Below are 18,688 nucleotides of genomic sequence, written 5' to 3' on the forward strand. Positions count from 1 at the left end.
GTTAAAAGTGGGGTAGAAAGGACAACATGAAGTGACTGACACCCAGTGGAAGAGGACCCAACACTGGTGTCAGTCCATATCTCGCTCAAAAGACTGGAGATGGTAGAGGATCCAAAGATGTGCTGCCACTGAATCATTGGACATGAGCATTTATGACAAGGCTTAAATACGCGATAAAGCAAACGCCTAAAGAGGAGGCTACAGGAGAATCCAAAATATTAAGTAACGGTACACGTTAAGTAATGCTTGAAACAATGTAAAATGCTAATGATCAGATATACTTCTAGGCAATAAATACTTCAACAACTGTCACCTGAGTGAATTTCCCCAAATACCATTCACACTTAAATTTGTTGCTTCCCCTGGTTGACTGGGATAAGCTCCAGCACCCCGCATGGCCCTTCTATGCAGATAAGCAGTACGGAAGATGAATACATATAATATATAGTACAGTACATTTTCTTAGTTAAAGCAGTCTAGGTTAACTTGTCATTACATTTATTTCTCCATCAATTCTGTATTATTTGCATAGATCATGATATCAGATACCATATAAAAAAATGTGTGTTGCAATATTGTGCCGGTGATCTTACACATTTCAATGTGAAATCGGAAATCCTACAAGTGTTATGTGGTACAAATGACCCAATTACTGAAAAGCACTTGGACAAATATTTTAAAAGATGTCTTTTATGTCTACACGAGAGCCACCTTCCAAATTAAATGATGACTGGCGCTGACCTTGTAGTGTAGGCAGCGTATACAGTCCCATCTACCCCACCAGCCCTAAACCTCAAATGCCCCCATCTGCACGCATACCTGAGAGGCAGCATATGCAATGACACTGCAGATGCAAACAGATGATGAGGACATAACCAAATGTGGCCGGGTGGGGCTTTCAACAAGGCCCGCAGTGCTCTTTATGGACACGTCATAAAAACATGCAAATAAAAATCAATGTTGCAGGCTTGCCGCCAAGGTCATAGCGGCCGCGTGCATGCCAAAGTCAGGCCTCAAAAAGAGTGACAAAGCATTTGATGAGATGAAAATGGAACAAAGGTGGATGGCGACACCAATAGACTACTTAAAATGAGTTCTTCGACAAATATGCTTTGAAAATAAACTCCCCATAGTTCTAAAGAATTTAGCAATTAGAATATTTTTACCCAACTATTTGTATAATAATTGCTCACCACAGTTGTATATTTTCTTTGTATAGCTAGCCACTTAAAACAAACAATGAGGTTTAGATTAATCCTATCAATATCAACACAGGAAACAAAGCACTAGGCAAACGTTTGCTCTTGCAAAATTTTCCTCCCCCCCCGAGTCTCTTAAAACATTGCGTGATTCCCCATCGCAACACTGAAATTAATACAGACAATATTATCTGCTGTAATCCCACACATCATATCACCTGATCCAGCAGGTCTGGGAGCATCACAGGCAACCAAATCCCTTCCCTTAAGCACCCTCCCCACTTCGACCACCAGATCTGAATACATTTCCATTTATATAAATTCCAGCACAGGTGACAAGCCAATCTACAAGTGATATGCATTTAGCCGAGCATGAAATTGGGATGCAGCAACATAACGATTTGATTTCAGATTGCTTTTGACGACATTTAGGTAAAGTTTCTAGGGCGAACGAAGACTGTTTGTAAGCGTTTGTTGTGTCTCCGCCAGCGGGTTGAAAAAGGAAGCGCTGAGTCAGTAAAGCCGGCCAAGGGAGAGGGCCATGGTGCTGGCATCTCGTACACGTGCAAACACCCACACAAATGAACCCCACTGTGCCTCAGCCAAAACAATATTTTTATGCCATGTTGCTGGGTAAATACAGACCATGGTGATGCCGGAAAACTTTGGCGCAAATCGTCAATTAGGTATGTAGTTACATTTCTTCATGATAAAGCTGTTTTTTCTCACTTTGCCTTCATTTTTGGCTTCTTCGCAAGAAAAAAAATACCCAATCTTGAGGGATATATAGGCAAATACAAATCATATATGCATAAAGTGATTAGCACGTCTGCCTCACAGTTCTGGGGTCCTGGGTTCAAATCCAGGTCGGTCCACCTGTGTGGAGTTTGCATGTTATCTCCGGGCCTGTGTGGGTTTCCTTCGGGTACTCCAGTTTCCTCCCACTTTCCAAAGACATGCATGGTAGGCTGGTTGGACACTCTGAATTGCCCTGAGTGTGAGCGTCAATGGTTGTCTGTCTCCTTGTGCCCTACGATTGGCTGGCCACTGATTCAGGGTGCGCCCGAAAGTCATTTGAAATAGCCTCCAGCACCCCCCGTGACCCTTGTGAGGATAAAGCGGTTCAGAAAATGAATGAATGCAGTGCGGCTACTTACCATAATATGATGAACCTTGAGAACCGTTTATCAAAATCATCCATTCATCATCCAAGCCACTCATCTTCACAAGGATTGCAAGGGTGCCGGAGGCTATCCCAGTTAACGATGGGCAGTAGATGGGACACAACCTAAATCACATGCCAGCCAATATGTTTTTCCCTTTTTTTCCTGTTTAAATAAGTGCAGGTGTACCTAAATATGGCAAAAAGCATGCACGCTTTGACAAGGTCTGTTGGAGACAAAAAGAACTCTGTGACGTTGGAAGGCAAGCAGGTGCAGACATGGCCCGGGGCCATCAGGAAGGAGGATACTGTTGATATATTCATTATATCTTTCATAGCTGGGTACAATGAGATGAGAGGCTAACACAGGACTGCAAAGAGCTTCTTATCGAAGGAATCTCTTTGCTCGGGCTGTGTGTCTGTGCGTGTGTGTGCTGGCGATGAGAAGGTCAGGGAGGACAAAAGGGTAGACGAGGTAGGGAGAGAGAGGAGAGCATCAGCTTTCTACTGTTGCAACCAATCAATTGTGGCAGGGGGAAGAAGCTGTAATGTCCGTTTGGGAATGCAAATATTCTCTTTCTGCTCAGGAGTTTGATTAGAATTATGCTGACCGATCATTTCAGAACAATTAAACTCCAGACAGTTAGGTTTAGCGACCTCACGGGAAAGGGGGGAGTCAAAAAAACTGCACACAAGTTTTTCCAAGTGTTCCATGTGTTGACGTCTTCTTACAAACAGCTACGCCATTATTTGTTCTTCCTGCAATAAGGACGCCTGTCTAAAAACTAAACTTTTAGTCAAGTTAACCTAGTTTTAGCCCCTTGCAGCAGTGCATTAGGCAATGTGAGCAAAGTTCTCAAGGTTTTAGCCATTATTATATTCAATATATTATACATATTGATTAGTATAAACCATCAGCATTTGAGTTTTAGCCTCTTGTATCATGTGTTAACTTCAACTACCAGCCTCTTCAAATCATCACTTAGCCTTAAAAAGAAATTCTTGCTTTGAGACTCACCAAATTTAGCTTTAATTGGTACTGGTTTGTGGAAATGTTATTATGGCACACAATCAAAATTGAGTTAAATTGGTTGGAATCCAATGGACAGTATTTGTAGTGTTGTGTACAAAAGGCCCCAAACAACGTGGTGCTATTTGAAGTGTCTTGGAATCTGCTGTGTGCCTTATTGTCCACTGTTCCTAATCTCAGGGGAATAAATTAGCAGCACGGTTTCCACAGCTAGTGAACTCCCGATGGCCGAGCCAGTGTCTGTTGCCCGGCTATGGAATGACTGCACTTTTCACAAGGCAGACAGTTCCCTCTTGCTTGGCACCAGGAGATAACCAAAGCCTACACAAGTCGAGGGTGGGTAGGAATGCCTTGAAAAGACGGTTACATAAAAAGTCACATTACCGTGTGAGGATGGAGAAAGGAACTGACAATGCTTTGTGGATTACCAAGGCTTTAAAAACACACAACTTTGAAAACTAAGTATTAAAACTATTTAGCTCGTGGAGGCCAACTATGGGTTATAATCATGGTAGTCACTAACATTGAACATTGGAAAATGTTTTTTTTTTCTTTTATACTACAAAGAAATACATTTTCACCAAAATTATCAAAAGCCCTACCCTTGAGAAATCCATGTTGGTCCTGGTTCAATCTATAATCTTGTTATTCTTTCAGTTTTATTAACAATTTATGAATGTATAATTTCATTTATTAATTATAAATATCGATACACATTTCAATTTAAAAACTATGGAAAAAATGCTAAATAAACATAAATAGACATCACATCATTGCATCATGAAAGCCACACTTGTATACCACACATTAAAAAGGCTAACCTAAAATCTGCCTTTTTGCGGTTGAGGTTTTTCATTTTTTTTAATACCGTCTATCGCCGCCATTGGCAATAAAAAATGATCACTCACTGCCAGTTATCCCAGTTCAAGTGAATTTGACATCCATAACAGTCAACGCCAGTTATTGAGTTCCATGTTAAAAAGGTCAACATGACTAGTATAAGGTATTCTTGGACATACTACATAAACCCACTGGGTGGAGTGGCAGGTACAAATAGTGGTTAGCAGAGCATTGCCAATGTCATCCAGGTAGCTTAATTTATAAATGGGAAAAATACATTAATAAGGCATTAATACAAGGCACAGGGCTCATTCACTCTAAGTGACCTGACCCAGATATTAACCCAAGCCTCCAGATGTGAACTCACTGGCTAGGATTACTCCACCATGACCATCTCTACCACATGCTTTCCTAATGAGGCATCCCCAAATGACCCCAGAGACCCAAACACTGTATAATTACTAGATCCTGCTCGAGGAGAAGTCCTACAGTCCTACACTGTTATGGAACTGGACTTCCACTTTCAGACTGCCATAAACATCTTGACTTTTTTTTTAACACAACCATTGTATTCCTTTAACTTGTCCCACGAACTTCCAGAGAAAGGCATCTTAAAAATCGACTAAAGCTTTTACTCAAAAGCCCACTCCGATGTTTGATCCCTCATGAACAAATAATAATAATAAACAAAATGTGACGTTAACGTGTGTGTGTGTTGCCTACCATTTTGATCCAGCAGCGGCCAGAGGCTCCAAGGAGTCCGGCGATAACTCCTCTTGCGCCAGTTTCCACTCCGCCATGAACCCCCTACAAAAAGCGTAGATTTGTCACATTTTTGCTTCGATTTTCCCCCCCTTTTCGGCCAGTGGTCCTCCTCCGCGCCCCCCGTTGCAAGCGAGGCAGACAGATCACAAAATTGCCGAGGCTGCTTGGATTTTTTTGCAGGATGAGTTGGTTTTTTTGATTGGAGCTCGGGGATCATATGGGCGCTTTTCTTTTTTGGTCTTTTAAAGGGACACGGCGCTGTTTTAAAAGCGCCGGACGTAGTGGCGAGACGGCTACGTACGCACGAGAAGACACGATTTAATATTTTCAGCTTTTACTGGGGCGTTTTTCCGAACAGAAACACGCGGTTTTACTCTGTGACGCAAAATGCCAACAGACGCTTTCGCTCTTGATGTGCGCAGTGATGACGTCAGAGGTCACCAAGTTCATCCCATTAAAAAAAAAAGTATGCACTCGTTAACGTGTCTGGTAAAAAGTCAATTTCGCTATTAATTGTAATTAATAATTAAGTCCTTGTTAATTAACAATATAAATATTTACCCGTTAGTTGAGGAAATTTGATGCCATCAAATTGTACAGCGATGATGGAGACCTGCTCCATTTCCTGTCATTTAATTATAAACCCAACAAATAAATCTGTGTGTAGATCAAATAATATTTCAGTCTTCATTTGTGGTATTTATTAACCGTCATCATTGTTCAGATACAAGAAACCATAACTCTTGGCAAAGTTGTTATTACAGGTATACACTTTCTTGTATTCTGATTAGATTACATGACAGCTGGAACTTTTAACGTAAAAATGTCATTGGCAAGTAAACTAAAACATTTACATCATGAACTTCTTCCCTTAAGGACGATTGCCATACAAATTGTTCATGAATGACCCTTTTTTAGTAATCCTCGTTTACGGTACATTCTTCTAGATGGATTACATTCATTTCTAAGCATGAAACACAGGCAATGACAACCTTTTTCTTGGCGCTTTAACAACTGGCCTGTAACAGAACTTGTTGGTTTGTCGAACATGACTGGTCTCAGCTGTAACGACTGCTCCGACTGCGACTCCTGTGTCTGGAAGAACTGCGAGTGGAGGACCGCGAGTACCTGCACAGTGTCAAAAGACACATTTTTGTATCATTGCAGACAGCTGGTTTTCTTTGGAAATATGAACAAATGCCTTACATTTAAGACATAACCTGTTGCAAAAAAAAAATCTTTGAAACCACTTTTTTGGTGGCTAGTCTTCTTACCGAGATCTGCGTTCTGAACTCCGGTAGCTGTCGCTTCTGTGGCGCCCTCGCCTCCGGCTGACACTGCGGCTCCGACTGGAATAGCTGTCAGAATAGGCAGACCTGCAGAGACATAAATTGCAAAGATTCATGTTTGTTTGTATGACATATTTCTCATCACTAACTAAGACCAGAGATTTTAAAAAAAGTCAATATTTTTTGTAGAAAACCTATTGGACATAAATTACAAACCATTTGAAGAGACAAAACCCACCTCGATCTCCTTCTGTGATTATATGAGCGACTTCTCGAGTGACTTCTGCTGTATGTACGGCTGACGTGACAGGAAAGATGGTGGTTAGAGCTAAAACCTAAGCAATACAAAAAAAGAAAATGAATCCCAATTGATCAAATTAGCTTACCTGCGGCTCCTATAGTTTCTGTATGTGCTGCTCCGTGACCGCCCGTGTCTCCGTCGACTCCTGCTATGACCCCTGAAAAATAAAGCATACCTTCTTGTTCACTTCTTCCATGTAACAAACTGCATTTTCCGCACTGTAAACCGCTTTTTTGTTTGTTTCTGTTATGATGGTTAAAAAAAAAAACGTTTATTCTAACCTGGAGGAGTAGCTGGAGCTGCGTGATCGACTCCTGGACCTGCTGTAGGAGTTTGACCAGCCACTCGCTTGAGAGTGCTGACCGGACGCTGAGCGAGAGCCCCGCGTTGCCGAGCGTGACGCCCTCCGGGAGTTGTCTCTGTCTGCACCAGTTGACGGGGAACTTTCTTCACCAGAGCTCTCCTGGTTTCTGGGCCTCTGGTTGAGCCGCACAGTCTTGCGGACCTCGTCAAACAGCGATCCGGGTCGGACCCTGTTTTTGCTCTTGATTTCCATGCGCACCCCCTGAGCATTGGACGTCTGGCTCTGCTGCACGTGCACGTGTTTGGACATGAGCTGTGCCGTGTTCACGTTGTGCAGCGAAGCCATTCCTTTCAAAGGCCTCCATTTGAAACTGATCACATTGCTGGATGTTTTTTCCGTATCTGTAGTGGAAAGAGAGATTTGATCGAGGCCTTGCAGCTGAGGTATGACATCTTTGCTCGGCTTGGTGGGCAAATGTGAGGTGGTTTTGGGGGCTTTTTCAGGTGGGTTTGAACTTGGCGCTTCAACTGTGGTTTCAGGGTCATGTTCGGGAGTACAGATGTCCATATCATCTATAGAGTTCTCCTCTTTAATGATTAATGTGTTAGCACCATTCCTGTTAGACTGCTGAGGATGAGACTCGGGAAGTTTGGCATTTTTATTGCTATATTCTTTTACTTTTAGGAGCGCTCCGTTTTCCTCTCTCTTTGGATTCTTGTTCAAAGTTGGGGGATTTTGGTCTTTGTCGCTCCTCAAGTCTGCAGTGGCCGGGCTACATTTGTCTCTCTTTGAATCGTCCTCCTCCTCTTCCTCGCCAAACTCCAAAGGAGGCTGCCAGTGAAAAGTCTCTTTCAGCTTCTGACGTTTCTTCTTAGATCTCTTACTCTTATCCTTTGTATGATGGGACCCACTTTTCCCATCTCTACTCTTGTGCTTGTGTTTCCGTTTGGATTTCCTCTTGCTCTTCTGCTTTTCTGTCTCAAAGGATTTCTCCTGACTCGATTGCGGTAGGCCAGAAGCTGTAGGAACTGCGACTTCCACAGCGTTCAAGGTCATTTTGTTGGTCTCCTGTTCTGACTCGGAACTGGCTTCACCTTCTTCTTTCTCTGAGAGCGCCAGTGTTCTGGTTGTTATGTTTTCAGGCTCACTATCAGAATTCCAACCGGTTAGGGCAGACGTGTTCTTGTCAGGCATACTGCTAGAAATTTTCGGATGTTTTGAGAGGGAATCATTGTTGCTTTGGCTCAGTTTATCGCTATCACTATCCCATCCAGATTTGTCGTTGAAACTATCCACCTGCATTGAAGCATTGGTACCTTTTGTCTCTTCATCTTGAGATGGACATCGCTCTTGACTTCCCTTTGACGCCGCTTTTTCAGGACTTGGCTCTACACTTTCTCTCTTCTCCGACATGGTGTTTCCTGCAAGGGCAACGGAGACATACTTGTCGACGTTCTTGATCCTCTTCAGAGAACGGTAATACTTTTTCCATTCTTTGTCAAGGGATTTATTTTTTTTGTGTGTCGAGTGCACAGAGTCTGATTCGCTGCTGTGATGAGATCTGGACATGGATTTGCTGAGGCTTCGGCTTCGTGAGCGGCTGTAGGATTTACTTCTTGTAGATCGGCTGGGCGACCGCTGTGTGACGCCTTTGTCCTTTTCTGAGTCACTTGGCAAACTTTTTGCCACTATCGAACTTTGACTCTTCCCCAAAACTGCTTCTCCCACAGAAGAAATGTTCCCAGGAGTAATTTGGGCCTTACTGCTTTGAGTATGAATATAGGAGGGCTTCCAGGGCTTCTGACCGGGCTTCCAGCGAGAGGGGGGTGGGCTATCGCTGAGTGGGATCACAGGGACATTTTCTGGAGCTTGGACAGTCGGGAGTCTGGATGTTGGGGTAACTTTACTGTTGGCGTGCTTCCCCGCTACATGGAGGCTTGCGTCTGTTTTGGACTTGCTGGATTTCTGCTTTTTGGGGGATCTGGATGAACTCCTTTTTTTGCTTGGTGTAAATGACCTGGACCTGGAGCGAGAATAGGACCGGGATCTGAATCGATCCCGAGAGTAACTTCTAGACAAGCTTCTCGATCGTGAATAGGACCTGGAGCGTGAATAAGACCTTGCCCGGGACCTAGATCGACTAGATAATCGTGATCGAGAGTATGATCGGGAAACAGTGGAGCGCCGCCTCGTGTATCGCTGACTTGAAGAAGAACGAGATGTTCTGATATTGGACGTTCTTGAAGAAGGTGATCTTTCCCCTCCTGATGCAAAATGCTCTTGCGGTTTGACCTTTGAGCTTCTCTTTTTCCCCCGCTTTCGTTTTTTGTTCTTTTTCTTGTGTTTAGCTCTTTTTTTGTCTTTCTTAAGCGACCGTGCCGGGCTGGACCTCAACGAGCTCCGGCCTGAAGAGTACTCGGAGGATCTAGACCGCGGTGAGTCACTTTTGTTTTCCCATCTGCAAACGGAACAGACGTCACCAATATGCTCAAGTAGGGAGTTATCAGAATATCAGAATCGTACCGGTCTCCTTTGCTCCATCTCTCCACACTCGGAGGCTGATACGTTTTAGTCCGCATCATTTCTTCTTTCCAGTGGGGAGGAGTTTCGCTGCTCCCACGCTCTCCCACCGAAGCAGATCGAGATTTAGACCTGGTGGGCGTGTGATACCTCTGTGGACAAATTATATTATATTGGTGCATGCCTTTAGACAGCAAATTTGTGTCGTACTCCACAGGTATTAATATAGAAGTGGTCTAGCTTTAAAACTAAATTAAGAAGAATTACAAAAACATCACTGTGGTTTCTCTTTCTATGGAATCATACCACAGATAAAACATAAATACAATGTAGGTAATTAATTGTGAGTGAATCGGTTTTTGAAAATCACGTGAATTGACATACAATTGTTCCTCTGCCTCTGATCTTCCGTCCTGACTTTGAGACAGCTGGCTTTTGTTCTGCTTCAAGTATTGATTCATGCTTCTCAACTCTGAAAAACAAGGTAACACATTTCATTTTAAAATATAGTGTCTCTGACAAGAAGTAAATATCATGTAAACTGACATCTCCACTTTTTTCTCCAGGGCTGGCATGTCCTGTCGCAGCAGGAAACGATTTTCGGGCACAGGTGGAATCTCCTCCGGTCGGACGACAAGCTTTTCCCTCTTAGCGCCTTGGTCCTTCTCTCCTTCCACGTCAATATCTATCGTCTCTTTTTCAGTAGATTCAAGGGATCTTCAACAAAAAAAACTTTTGTTTTTGATGCGAAAACCAACAAACCAAACCATGGTATATCTCATACGGTTGCAACCATTAACTTTATCACCTTTGTTTGGGGGTTTCAAGGTCAACATTCTCCACGTCATTGGACAGTCTCCTTCGTTTTTTGGCTCTTTGAATCTTTCTGTGTCTCTTGTGCTTGCGCTTTCTGAACTTCCCAGAGTCACTCTCAGACTCCCCAGATGTGGAGCTTGAAGATGATGAGTCAGTGGAGTTAAAAGAAGAGTCAGCGGAACGGGAGGCCCTTATCTTTTTCCCTTCCAGAACTAAGATGAAAGAAGATATATCTTAGCAACAGAAAACAGAAATACTTCTCCTAGTAGCAAATCAATATTTGTTCATGCTGAATATATTATGTCTGTATGGCTGTTTTTACTCACTTTATCTACCACCATAATTAACAAACGACAAAACTTGTTTTGTAAGTGAGTAATTATTTTCCCTGCGGAAAGTCAATTTCTAACTTACTGTCATTAGCCGACTTGGTGATCAACTGTCCACAGTCCACCAACCTAACGTCGGCGTATGGCCGGCTCGCCGAATCGGTCTTTAGCCCCTCGATCTTCTTAATCACCTCAAACCCAGAGATGACGAGGCCAAAGACGACGTGGACTCTAAGTACGGAGGAAGGGTGTGAAAATTCATGTCTCAGTCGCAAAAACCAGGGAAACAAAATGACATACCCATCAAGATGAGGTGCCATCTTGGTTGTACTGCTGGAGCGAAAGCCAAACCAGACGCGTCAATCAACGACACGACGAGGACCATTAGTGGAGAGAAAAAAAAGAGAACAAGAATAAAGACCAAAAAGCACATTCTATCAAATGTTATTTTACGATTGAAAAAAAATACAAAAGACTTTTGCTCAAAAGATTTGATTGCAAATCTACTGTGAATTTAGGCCGTTGAAATGTAATCAAACCCTCAAAATAAAGATTTGTGGATTTTTTTAAAAATCATTAATTATATTTTCAAATCGAGGATTTGAGGTGGACTCCAAATTTGAGTATTGCATATGTAGGTTCCCCAGTAATCGGGCACCTCAAGCTATTTGTGGCTAATGTTCACATTAAAAGTAAACACTCTGCAAAATGCTTTTACAGCAAATACAAAACTACTGCATGGCAATAGTCGGGAGATAGAAGAAGACAAAGAGAAAGAGAGAGAAGCACAGCCTTGGAGACACATTACCTTGGAAGAGCAGGATGCTAGAGTTTCTGTAAATTTTACACAAAAAAATGGCAAGAGAAGAAATGTAACACATGTGTGGGTAAAAAAAAAGGTTTGAATCGATGTTTCTCTGCACTATCATTTCTAAACTACACTTAAAGGAGTAGGAAGTTGTCAATGCCCAGGCAGATTAAGGGACATGACAACCAAAGTGGCACTTATTCAGAAGCAATGACAAAGATGTACAGTACTATTAAATCCCTGGTTAAAAATGAAATTTTGGGCTTCATGGTTAAAGAATGACGCTCACATGAAGAACTGAGAACCGTTGGTGTTTTTCCCACGATTGGCCATAGACAGCAGGAAGGGTCGGTCGTGTTTGAGAGTGAGATTCTCATCTGTCGGAAGCAGAAAAAAACAAGGAGACAAGGTTTGGGTGGGTTGTGTTAAGACTTACATTCCAGTGAATTATGCTTATTTAACTATTGAGCCAAAGACTGTAAATACAACAGATTGTTAAAAAGCTAAAGCGTCTGTGTCATCTGTGAACCTAAATTGCCCAACAGCCTTTTTCTGTCCAAAACAGACAAAAGTGCTTTGATTTTCTGTTGCTTCAAATAATTCCATCTATGAGTGTTATTTTTCATCATAAATGAAATCAATTGGCTTCTAAATCATTAATTGTTGGGGCAACATTATTTATGAAAGGGGTAAAATCGTATTTTTAAATGCATTACCCTTACTTTACAACACACTGTATAAATGGTAATAATATCAATATTGCATGACTCAATCCAATAGCGGCACCGTGATGTAGTATTCAAAGGAGAGTGTAGTGGCAACCTTCTAAAGGGCAACTGCAATTTTTAACAATGGAACATAAAAAGAAATGGGAGCGGGCTGAGACATAGGGGAGAGGGCAGCTGTGCGGGAACATAAAAGCTCCTCGCCAGAACCACTCAAATTGCAAAATATAGTTGGAAGGCAAGAGGTGGTGGTGGTGGGGACAGTGTGGGCATGTGTACATGGACTTACCTTGTCATTTTTGCAAAAGACCCCTCTACAAATAAAAGAATAACGTTGGAGAATTTTAGGCATTAGGATTGTAGCGTTCCAAAAAAAAAGCCTACTCTCCATGCTGATTTTGGTCAAGAAAAGCCGTACCGTACGCTTGACACAAAACTGTAAATGAGGTGTGGTGACATTAAGGACAGTAGGGACATTCAAGTACACTATCAGTCAAAAGAAAACAACTGTGACATATTCCTTCGTATTGCTTCAGAATTTTCCTCACACTTTTTCAGCACTAAACATTCCGCGTGACAAGTGGAACTGACTTGCACTCTAGCATGTAATACTAAGTAAACAAATGGAGCTTGGCCTTTAGTGAGCAGATGTTCAACCAAAACAATAATAAATTATGCTGGATTGTTTCCATTGCACTGTAAAAACTGGAGTCATTTTGCTGCTCTTTTGTTTTCCCCAAAATATAAAGATCTTCTTTTCGAGATTTTATCAGTTCGCTTAAACTTGCCGTGTGAACGGCACCATGACCGTAAAACCACATTAAGCATGGAACTGGTTTTTAATGGGGAATCCTTCTATTGTCTTGCTTTTGACTGGTAGTGTACATAGAATATTCCACCAATAAATGGCCGGATTTCAAAAAGGGAATTCTGACACATACATCAGAATGACCAATTGAGAATATTTGCATGCAATGATTTGACTGAATAAATACCACACTTCAGGATTAACTTAAACATTTAAGCAGATGATTTGAGTAGATCAGTTGATTGCTGGTTACCTTCAAAGTAGCCACCATATATGGACTCTCCTCCCCTTCCGGTTCCTGTGAAGCAGTAACATGTTTTGGACTTTGACATACATACAGTGTGTACATTTTATCTGAAAAGGTCAACTCCACTGTGCAGGACAAATATAAGGTAGCCTAATGTATATCACCTTCAGTGAAGTCGCCACCCTGGATCATAAAGTTCTTTACAACGCGGTGAAATGTGGAGCCTTTGTAGCACAGCTTTTTCCCTGTTGTTTTGCCGGCTCCCTTTTCACCTGTGAGGAGATGCGGACCGTTATCAATGAGTAAGCAATGAAAGTCTCACACAACAGAAGGACGACAAGTACTTTTCCATTTTGAGATGACAAATGGCAAAAATTCCAAAGTAATTCATAATCATTCCCTCATTCCAACAGGCTCATAATATAATACAATTTCCCTCTTTGTATATCATCAGTATTAATATTATTATTGTTTAAGCCCCTCATACTCACCAGTGCATAAACAGAGAAAGTTTTTGCTGGTCCTGGGACACATGTCGGAAAATAGTTGAAAGACAATTCTCCCAACTGAGAAACAAAGAAAGACCAGAGGGGACTAATGAGTTTTTTTAAAAAGCGATACATAACCTGAGATTCTTTCACATAGAAAGTCTTTTGTCTTTGCTCCAAGCTAGCTTCTTTCTGTGTCATCGTTGTGTGCAAAAGGAGAAGGAGGCCTTATTTGAGGTATGAAAGATAAATGGCAGCTGTGTGAAGGGGAATTCAGGTGTGACAGTCCCCCTGCTCTGCTGTCTTTAAGTAATGGTTTCTTTATGACGACTATCGTGCTCCGATAATGCCGCCAAATTACTGGTTTATACAGAACAGCAACAAAAAAAAAGGAAAATCTACTACAAGTAACATTAATGTGTCAACCACTTAATTAACTACAGAGTTATTAATAAAAACATGAGTGGAACATAGAACTTTTACAAGACATACCACACTTTCTTACTTAATTGCTCTTGCAAAAAAAAAAAAAATATATAATACAACCAAAATTAGTGGCGATCACATGCGAAAGACATTGTTAGATAGTTTAGTAATGGCGATTATGATAAAATTCTAAATTAAATTATCCATGAAAGCAAACTGGTAAAAAAAAGCTCTTACCTGGTTCCCGATTGAGCTCTACATCAAAATAACACTGCGGGCGGTCTTTCAACCCCATTGTTATCAAAGTCCCGGTGACCTTAAAGCAGCAAAAGAACAAAAATAATACATTAAATTAATGTGGATTCACTTATGTACATAAACACTAAACGGCTTGGAAAATGTGGACGACAAACGTGAGGGAAGAAGATGGGAGGAGGAATTATGATGACGCAAAGAGGCCGGATTTTCACAGTATGCAATTTTGTGTAAACTTGGAGATTATAAGGATGATAAGAATTGTAAATGTAAAATGTTATTTAATACAAATGATGTATCTTTGCTTATAGCCAGTGATATAGAATGACAGGCAAAAATTAAATGCTCTTCCACTAGATGGCAGAAGTTAAATAATACATGTGTAGAAGGCTTTGTATTGTAATATGATTAAAATGAGATGAGATCATTATTGTTGCATATAATAAAGTGACATTTTTGAGTGGTGATGTACCTTTGTAATGGAACGTATCAACCCTGGGCCCGGGTCAAATAAAAGTTGGGACTATCGCTTCACATTACTGGGATCAACAACAATTCATTATATTAATAGCAAAAACATATTTCATTTTCTTCATCCGCATTGCGTTCATACACTAAAACATGCCTTGGAATTAGCTAAAGAGAAAGCCTACATTAGAGGATAAACAAATATATGTGGATTATCACGCCAAATCAACAAGTGTGACGCTTTAGTCTAGCCTCTCATCATCTATTGATTGTACACAACCATAAATAAAAATTGTCGAGATTACAATCGCTGACAACTACATTTAACGAGATGATTTAACGGACGAACTAAAAGCTAATAGACAATAAAAAGAACACGACAGGCTCGGCGAATCTTTGCTAACTAGCCTAGCATCTGTTTTCATGTTTGTCAAGGCGAAATCACAATTAAGAACACGTATTTAGAATATTTTGAATGAAGAATAGTGCACAAACCTATGTAGAAAACACTATCTGAATGATCAACTTGCCATCAAAAGAGGGAAATTATGCTAAATCTTTAGCAAACTGACGCTACATCTACGGCACTTACTATTGCTCAAACGGAACAAATTACCTTTTTGTCCTTTTTCCTTCGCCGTATTGCGTACGTTGTTTGTTGTGGTAGCTTTTGCTAAGCTAAATAGCATGTTAATAACACGTATCATCATCTAGAATTATGCATTTTAAGTAATACTGATGAACAACAGTATTATTACCTGGCCAACTTGTAAGATGTTTTTGTTCTTTAAACTGGTCATCTATTCGACTATGTAAACAAACAGGCAAGGTGCAGAATTAAAAAAAAGCCTTTATTATCAGGAGGTAAGGTGCAACTTGCTCACTTTTTGCAAAAAAACTGGCATACAAGTAAATAATTTGATGAATTACATGCAAAAATGATTGGATCCATCTATTTTAATGTGCTTGAGAGTGACTGATTTCTGCCTGCGATTGAATAATTGTGTGGATCGAATGAATATTTCTGATGGTGTAGTGGTTCATTTGCCTGGCTTCGGTGCGGGCACCGTTGGATCGATTCCCACTCAGTGGAAGTGTGATTGTGAGTGCAAATTATTGTCTGTCTGTGTGCCCAATGGTAAATATAATATCAGATTTGTATGAAAATCCACAATTTCATTTTTTTTGCAGAAAGAAAATACAATGAATACCATAAATAGTGAACATGGGCAAATAAATAATACCTTTAGAACTTTGAACCCTAAAAATGATGTGTGTACTGTAAATAAGAATCACAAATAATGAGTTATATTTGTACGAGTATATTTTTTCTATTTATATCTTTCATAAAGGTTATTCAAGAGTAAATAATTTTCTTCAGAGGTCAGTGTTTTCTTCTGTTTTTTTCCCCCATGCAGGCAAAGAGTCACTCATGGATCATGTCACTGATCCTATTTGCTTTCGTGGTGCGGGTTAGTGATGGACTCCCTCTGTCCGCCTCCACCGATTTTGAGCACAACCGTGAGTTGCAGGAAAGGAAACGGCAGCTCCGAACCATCAGCAAGACACTGGCTTTCTTGCCAGAAAAAGCTGCGGTCAAGGGTCAAGATCTCAACATATAGTAAGGCCAACCACACACTCAGCTTGGTGTTTGTATCAGGGAAACTTTTGACTACATGTTAATTCACAGCTATTTGTTTTGCTTGTCTTTTTATTCAGTTTGCTGTCTTCGGAGGGCATCTCCTACATGAGCGTTTGTCACTGCAGCATACCCATTGCGATAGCCTTCTGTTTCTTGGAAGACCTACGCTGGGAATTTAAAGCCAGCTACAATCACAACGCTGTGTCAGTGGCAGACAGACCTTATCCATTTTTGGAATTTGGCAAGTGAGGGAGAGAAATTGGGGCTTATGTGTGCCGTTTATTTGTTATCTTATCAAAAACCCTTGTGCAAAACTGATTGAATTACTTATTTACTCCACTCATTTGTTTTTAATCCATATACTTTGAAATGATTTTCATTTCACTGCTATTTGGGATAAAGTAGTTTTTTTAGGATAGGAATAAATAGCAATTTCAATGAATGACTTATTGTGATCCTTTATTAGATTGCACAATTCAAAAATTGAAGCAACAGTACAACCTTAAGGGTGGCCCGGCCCTGCAGGTTACCTTGGCGGAGGTCCAGGAGGATCTGAGCTTCCGGCCACCACAAATCCTAGACCTGGAGGAGGTCAAGATCACCAACGGCTCTGCAAATGGCCACGTGGACCAATCGGCTGTTTCTGGTATGTTTCCACAACTTTGTATTGTTGCACTGTTTCATCTTATATGAACATATATGTTCACTTTTCAGGCCAGAATGTAAAACTAGAACCAGTGACACCACTGGGCATCCTTTCACTGGTCCTCAACATCATGTGTGCGTCCTTGAACGTCATCCGCTGCGTGCATCTAATAGAATATACATTCCAGGTACGTTTAAGCCAATGGCGTGGAGTTTAATAATGGTCAAGATACTAAAAAATATTTTTCTTTACTCACAGGATGACTATGACAACGTGTGTAACGTCGTGGCTTTCCTCGTTGCCTTCCTGTGCTGTTTGTTTCAGGTATGTCCACTTGAATGTCACATTTTAAAGCTATCCATGACTTGTTTTCTTGTTTTCTTTCCCCTCAGTGTCACCTGTACGTCTTCCATTCCCGGCTAAAGACTGCCAAGTCCTTTAGCCTGCTCGGGGCCGTCATCATATGCAACATCTTACTGCATGGGATGAGGAACGCCTGGATGATCGCTTTTCACATCGGTGCCGCTTCGCTGTCCACTGCACTCATCCTCCGACGAAAAGTCCAAAACAGGAACAATGACTGCGGGGTTTGACATAGTCCATCCATTTGCTATGTACTTTGTGTACTATTTTTTGCAGGGAATTTCTTGCTTTATGCTGCATTTTTAAGCCAAAATGTGCACCTAAAGATTTACATACAGACTAATTTACAAGTTTTTTTTTTCAAAACTAAAAGTTGTCAGGGTTAGCTTTTTATAACGTTTTTCTGGATTTAGTTTGAATAATTTTATTTGGGGACTTTACATTTTCACAAGGACATATACCGTTTTTGGGGCATGTTGCGGTCCCCAAAAAGTCAATTATTTAGACACGGGTATGAAGGCTTTACATGCACTGATTTGAAGGGTTGAATCTCATTTAAATGATTTTTTTTATTTTTTATTTATGACAATTGTTCCATATCAGAGCCAATTAATCAAAATGACACTTCTCTTGTTCATTCCATATTAATTTAGAACCTGGCAGTATAATCTACTGCATGTTTTGGGGAAAAATACATATAGATACAGTACATTATAATATTGGGATCGTGGCTTAAAAATGTTATATACAGCACATTGTTCAGTCCTAGTTGAAAATGTGTTGTACATAATCCGTCTTTTTCAGAGCGTGCTGGCAGCTTTTTAAAAATGAAACTGCAGTATATTTTGATACAAAACGTCCTTTTTAAACCGTAAAATGCAAGATGTCCTTCTACATATTTGACAAAATGAAGTACGCGATGTCAACAGTGTTATAAGCCAGATAATACAAATTTGTTTTAACATTTTTGTAATCAAATATGTTGCAGTTGTTCTCCAAAGTTGATTTTTTAAAAATAATTTGAAATCATTTTCTATTTGCAAATATGCCAGTATTTGTTATTTCAGGGTTTTGATTAATTTATTTTTTGCAATGGCTTAACAAAGATTTGATCAATAAATGTGTTTTATTTGTATCTTCCTACTTGTCAGTGTCAATAACTAATTAGCTCACCATGTTGAGAAATGGAAGAGGAAAATAGTGCCAAAACAAGATAATCCTGTACAAGATAGGACAATAAACACAAAAAGTAACTTA

General features: G+C 40.6%; 3 protein-coding genes across 17 annotated transcripts in view; 1 reads left to right on the forward strand and 2 right to left on the reverse strand.

The window, feature by feature from the left end:
• zbtb47b (zinc finger and BTB domain containing 47b) overlaps positions 1–5,392 on the reverse strand; it is a 37,027-nt gene extending 31,635 nt beyond the window's left edge. For all 10 annotated transcript variants that reach the window (XM_077623706.1, XM_077623702.1, XM_077623705.1 and 7 more), the window contains exon 1: positions 4,955–5,392. In XM_077623706.1, the coding sequence (XP_077479832.1) occupies positions 4,955–4,957 (3 nt within the window). In that variant the 5' untranslated portion in view covers positions 4,958–5,392. The remainder of the gene's footprint in view (positions 1–4,954) is intronic.
• A 290-nt stretch (positions 5,393–5,682) lies between these two features.
• nktr (natural killer cell triggering receptor) lies at positions 5,683–15,411 on the reverse strand. Of its 6 annotated transcripts, XM_077624002.1 has the most exons (18): positions 15,276–15,389; positions 14,785–14,851; positions 14,295–14,373; positions 13,635–13,709; positions 13,308–13,415; positions 13,150–13,194; positions 11,653–11,740; positions 10,856–10,885; positions 10,641–10,786; positions 10,219–10,438; positions 9,957–10,127; positions 9,795–9,882; positions 9,414–9,562; positions 6,868–9,348; positions 6,672–6,743; positions 6,524–6,583; positions 6,271–6,372; positions 5,683–6,124 (listed from the first exon to the last, which is right to left on the reverse strand). In XM_077624002.1, exons 3-18 carry the CDS (start codon positions 14,350–14,352, stop codon positions 6,055–6,057), a joined length of 3,963 nt encoding a protein of 1,320 aa, XP_077480128.1. In that variant the 5' UTR covers positions 14,353–14,373; positions 14,785–14,851; positions 15,276–15,389; the 3' UTR covers positions 5,683–6,054. The 6 variants fall into 6 exon arrangements, with proteins under 6 accessions (XP_077480128.1, XP_077480131.1, XP_077480129.1 ...); XM_077624005.1 differs by lacking the exons at positions 14,785–14,851; positions 15,276–15,389 and adding an exon at positions 15,397–15,411; XM_077624003.1 differs by lacking the exon at positions 14,785–14,851 and having other exon boundaries at positions 15,276–15,392.
• Positions 15,381–18,571, forward strand: sec22c (SEC22 homolog C, vesicle trafficking protein). Its single transcript, XM_077624009.1, has 7 exons — positions 15,381–15,644; positions 16,199–16,401; positions 16,500–16,663; positions 16,889–17,068; positions 17,137–17,255; positions 17,327–17,392; positions 17,461–18,571. Exons 2-7 carry the CDS (start codon positions 16,220–16,222, stop codon positions 17,659–17,661), a joined length of 912 nt encoding a protein of 303 aa, XP_077480135.1. The 5' UTR covers positions 15,381–15,644; positions 16,199–16,219; the 3' UTR covers positions 17,662–18,571.
• The last annotated feature ends 117 nt before the right edge of the window (positions 18,572–18,688 follow it).

This window comes from Stigmatopora argus, chromosome 17 (assembly GCF_051989625.1).
Source record: "Stigmatopora argus isolate UIUO_Sarg chromosome 17, RoL_Sarg_1.0, whole genome shotgun sequence".
Taxonomy (NCBI): Eukaryota; Metazoa; Chordata; class Actinopteri; order Syngnathiformes; family Syngnathidae; genus Stigmatopora; species Stigmatopora argus.

Excerpts from the sequence above, each read along its gene's own strand:
- nktr (XM_077624005.1), bottom strand. The coding sequence starts at position 14,352 with ATGGGGTTGAAAGACCGCCCGCAGTGTTATTTTGATGTAGAGCTCAAT. Across the intron at positions 13,710-14,294 it reads AGAGCTCAATCGGGAACCAG|TTGGGAGAATTGTCTTTCAA; the intron begins GTAAGAGCTTTT and ends TTTGTTTCTCAG. Across the intron at positions 9,349-9,413 it reads AGATGGAGCAAAGGAGACCG|ATGGGAAAACAAAAGTGACT; the intron begins GTACGATTCTGA and ends TTCCGTTTGCAG.
- sec22c (XM_077624009.1), top strand. The coding sequence starts at position 16,220 with ATGTCACTGATCCTATTTGCTTTCGTGGTGCGGGTTAGTGATGGACTC. Across the intron at positions 16,402-16,499 it reads GGTCAAGATCTCAACATATA|TTTGCTGTCTTCGGAGGGCA; the intron begins GTAAGGCCAACC and ends CTTTTTATTCAG. Across the intron at positions 17,069-17,136 it reads GGACCAATCGGCTGTTTCTG|GCCAGAATGTAAAACTAGAA; the intron begins GTATGTTTCCAC and ends TTCACTTTTCAG.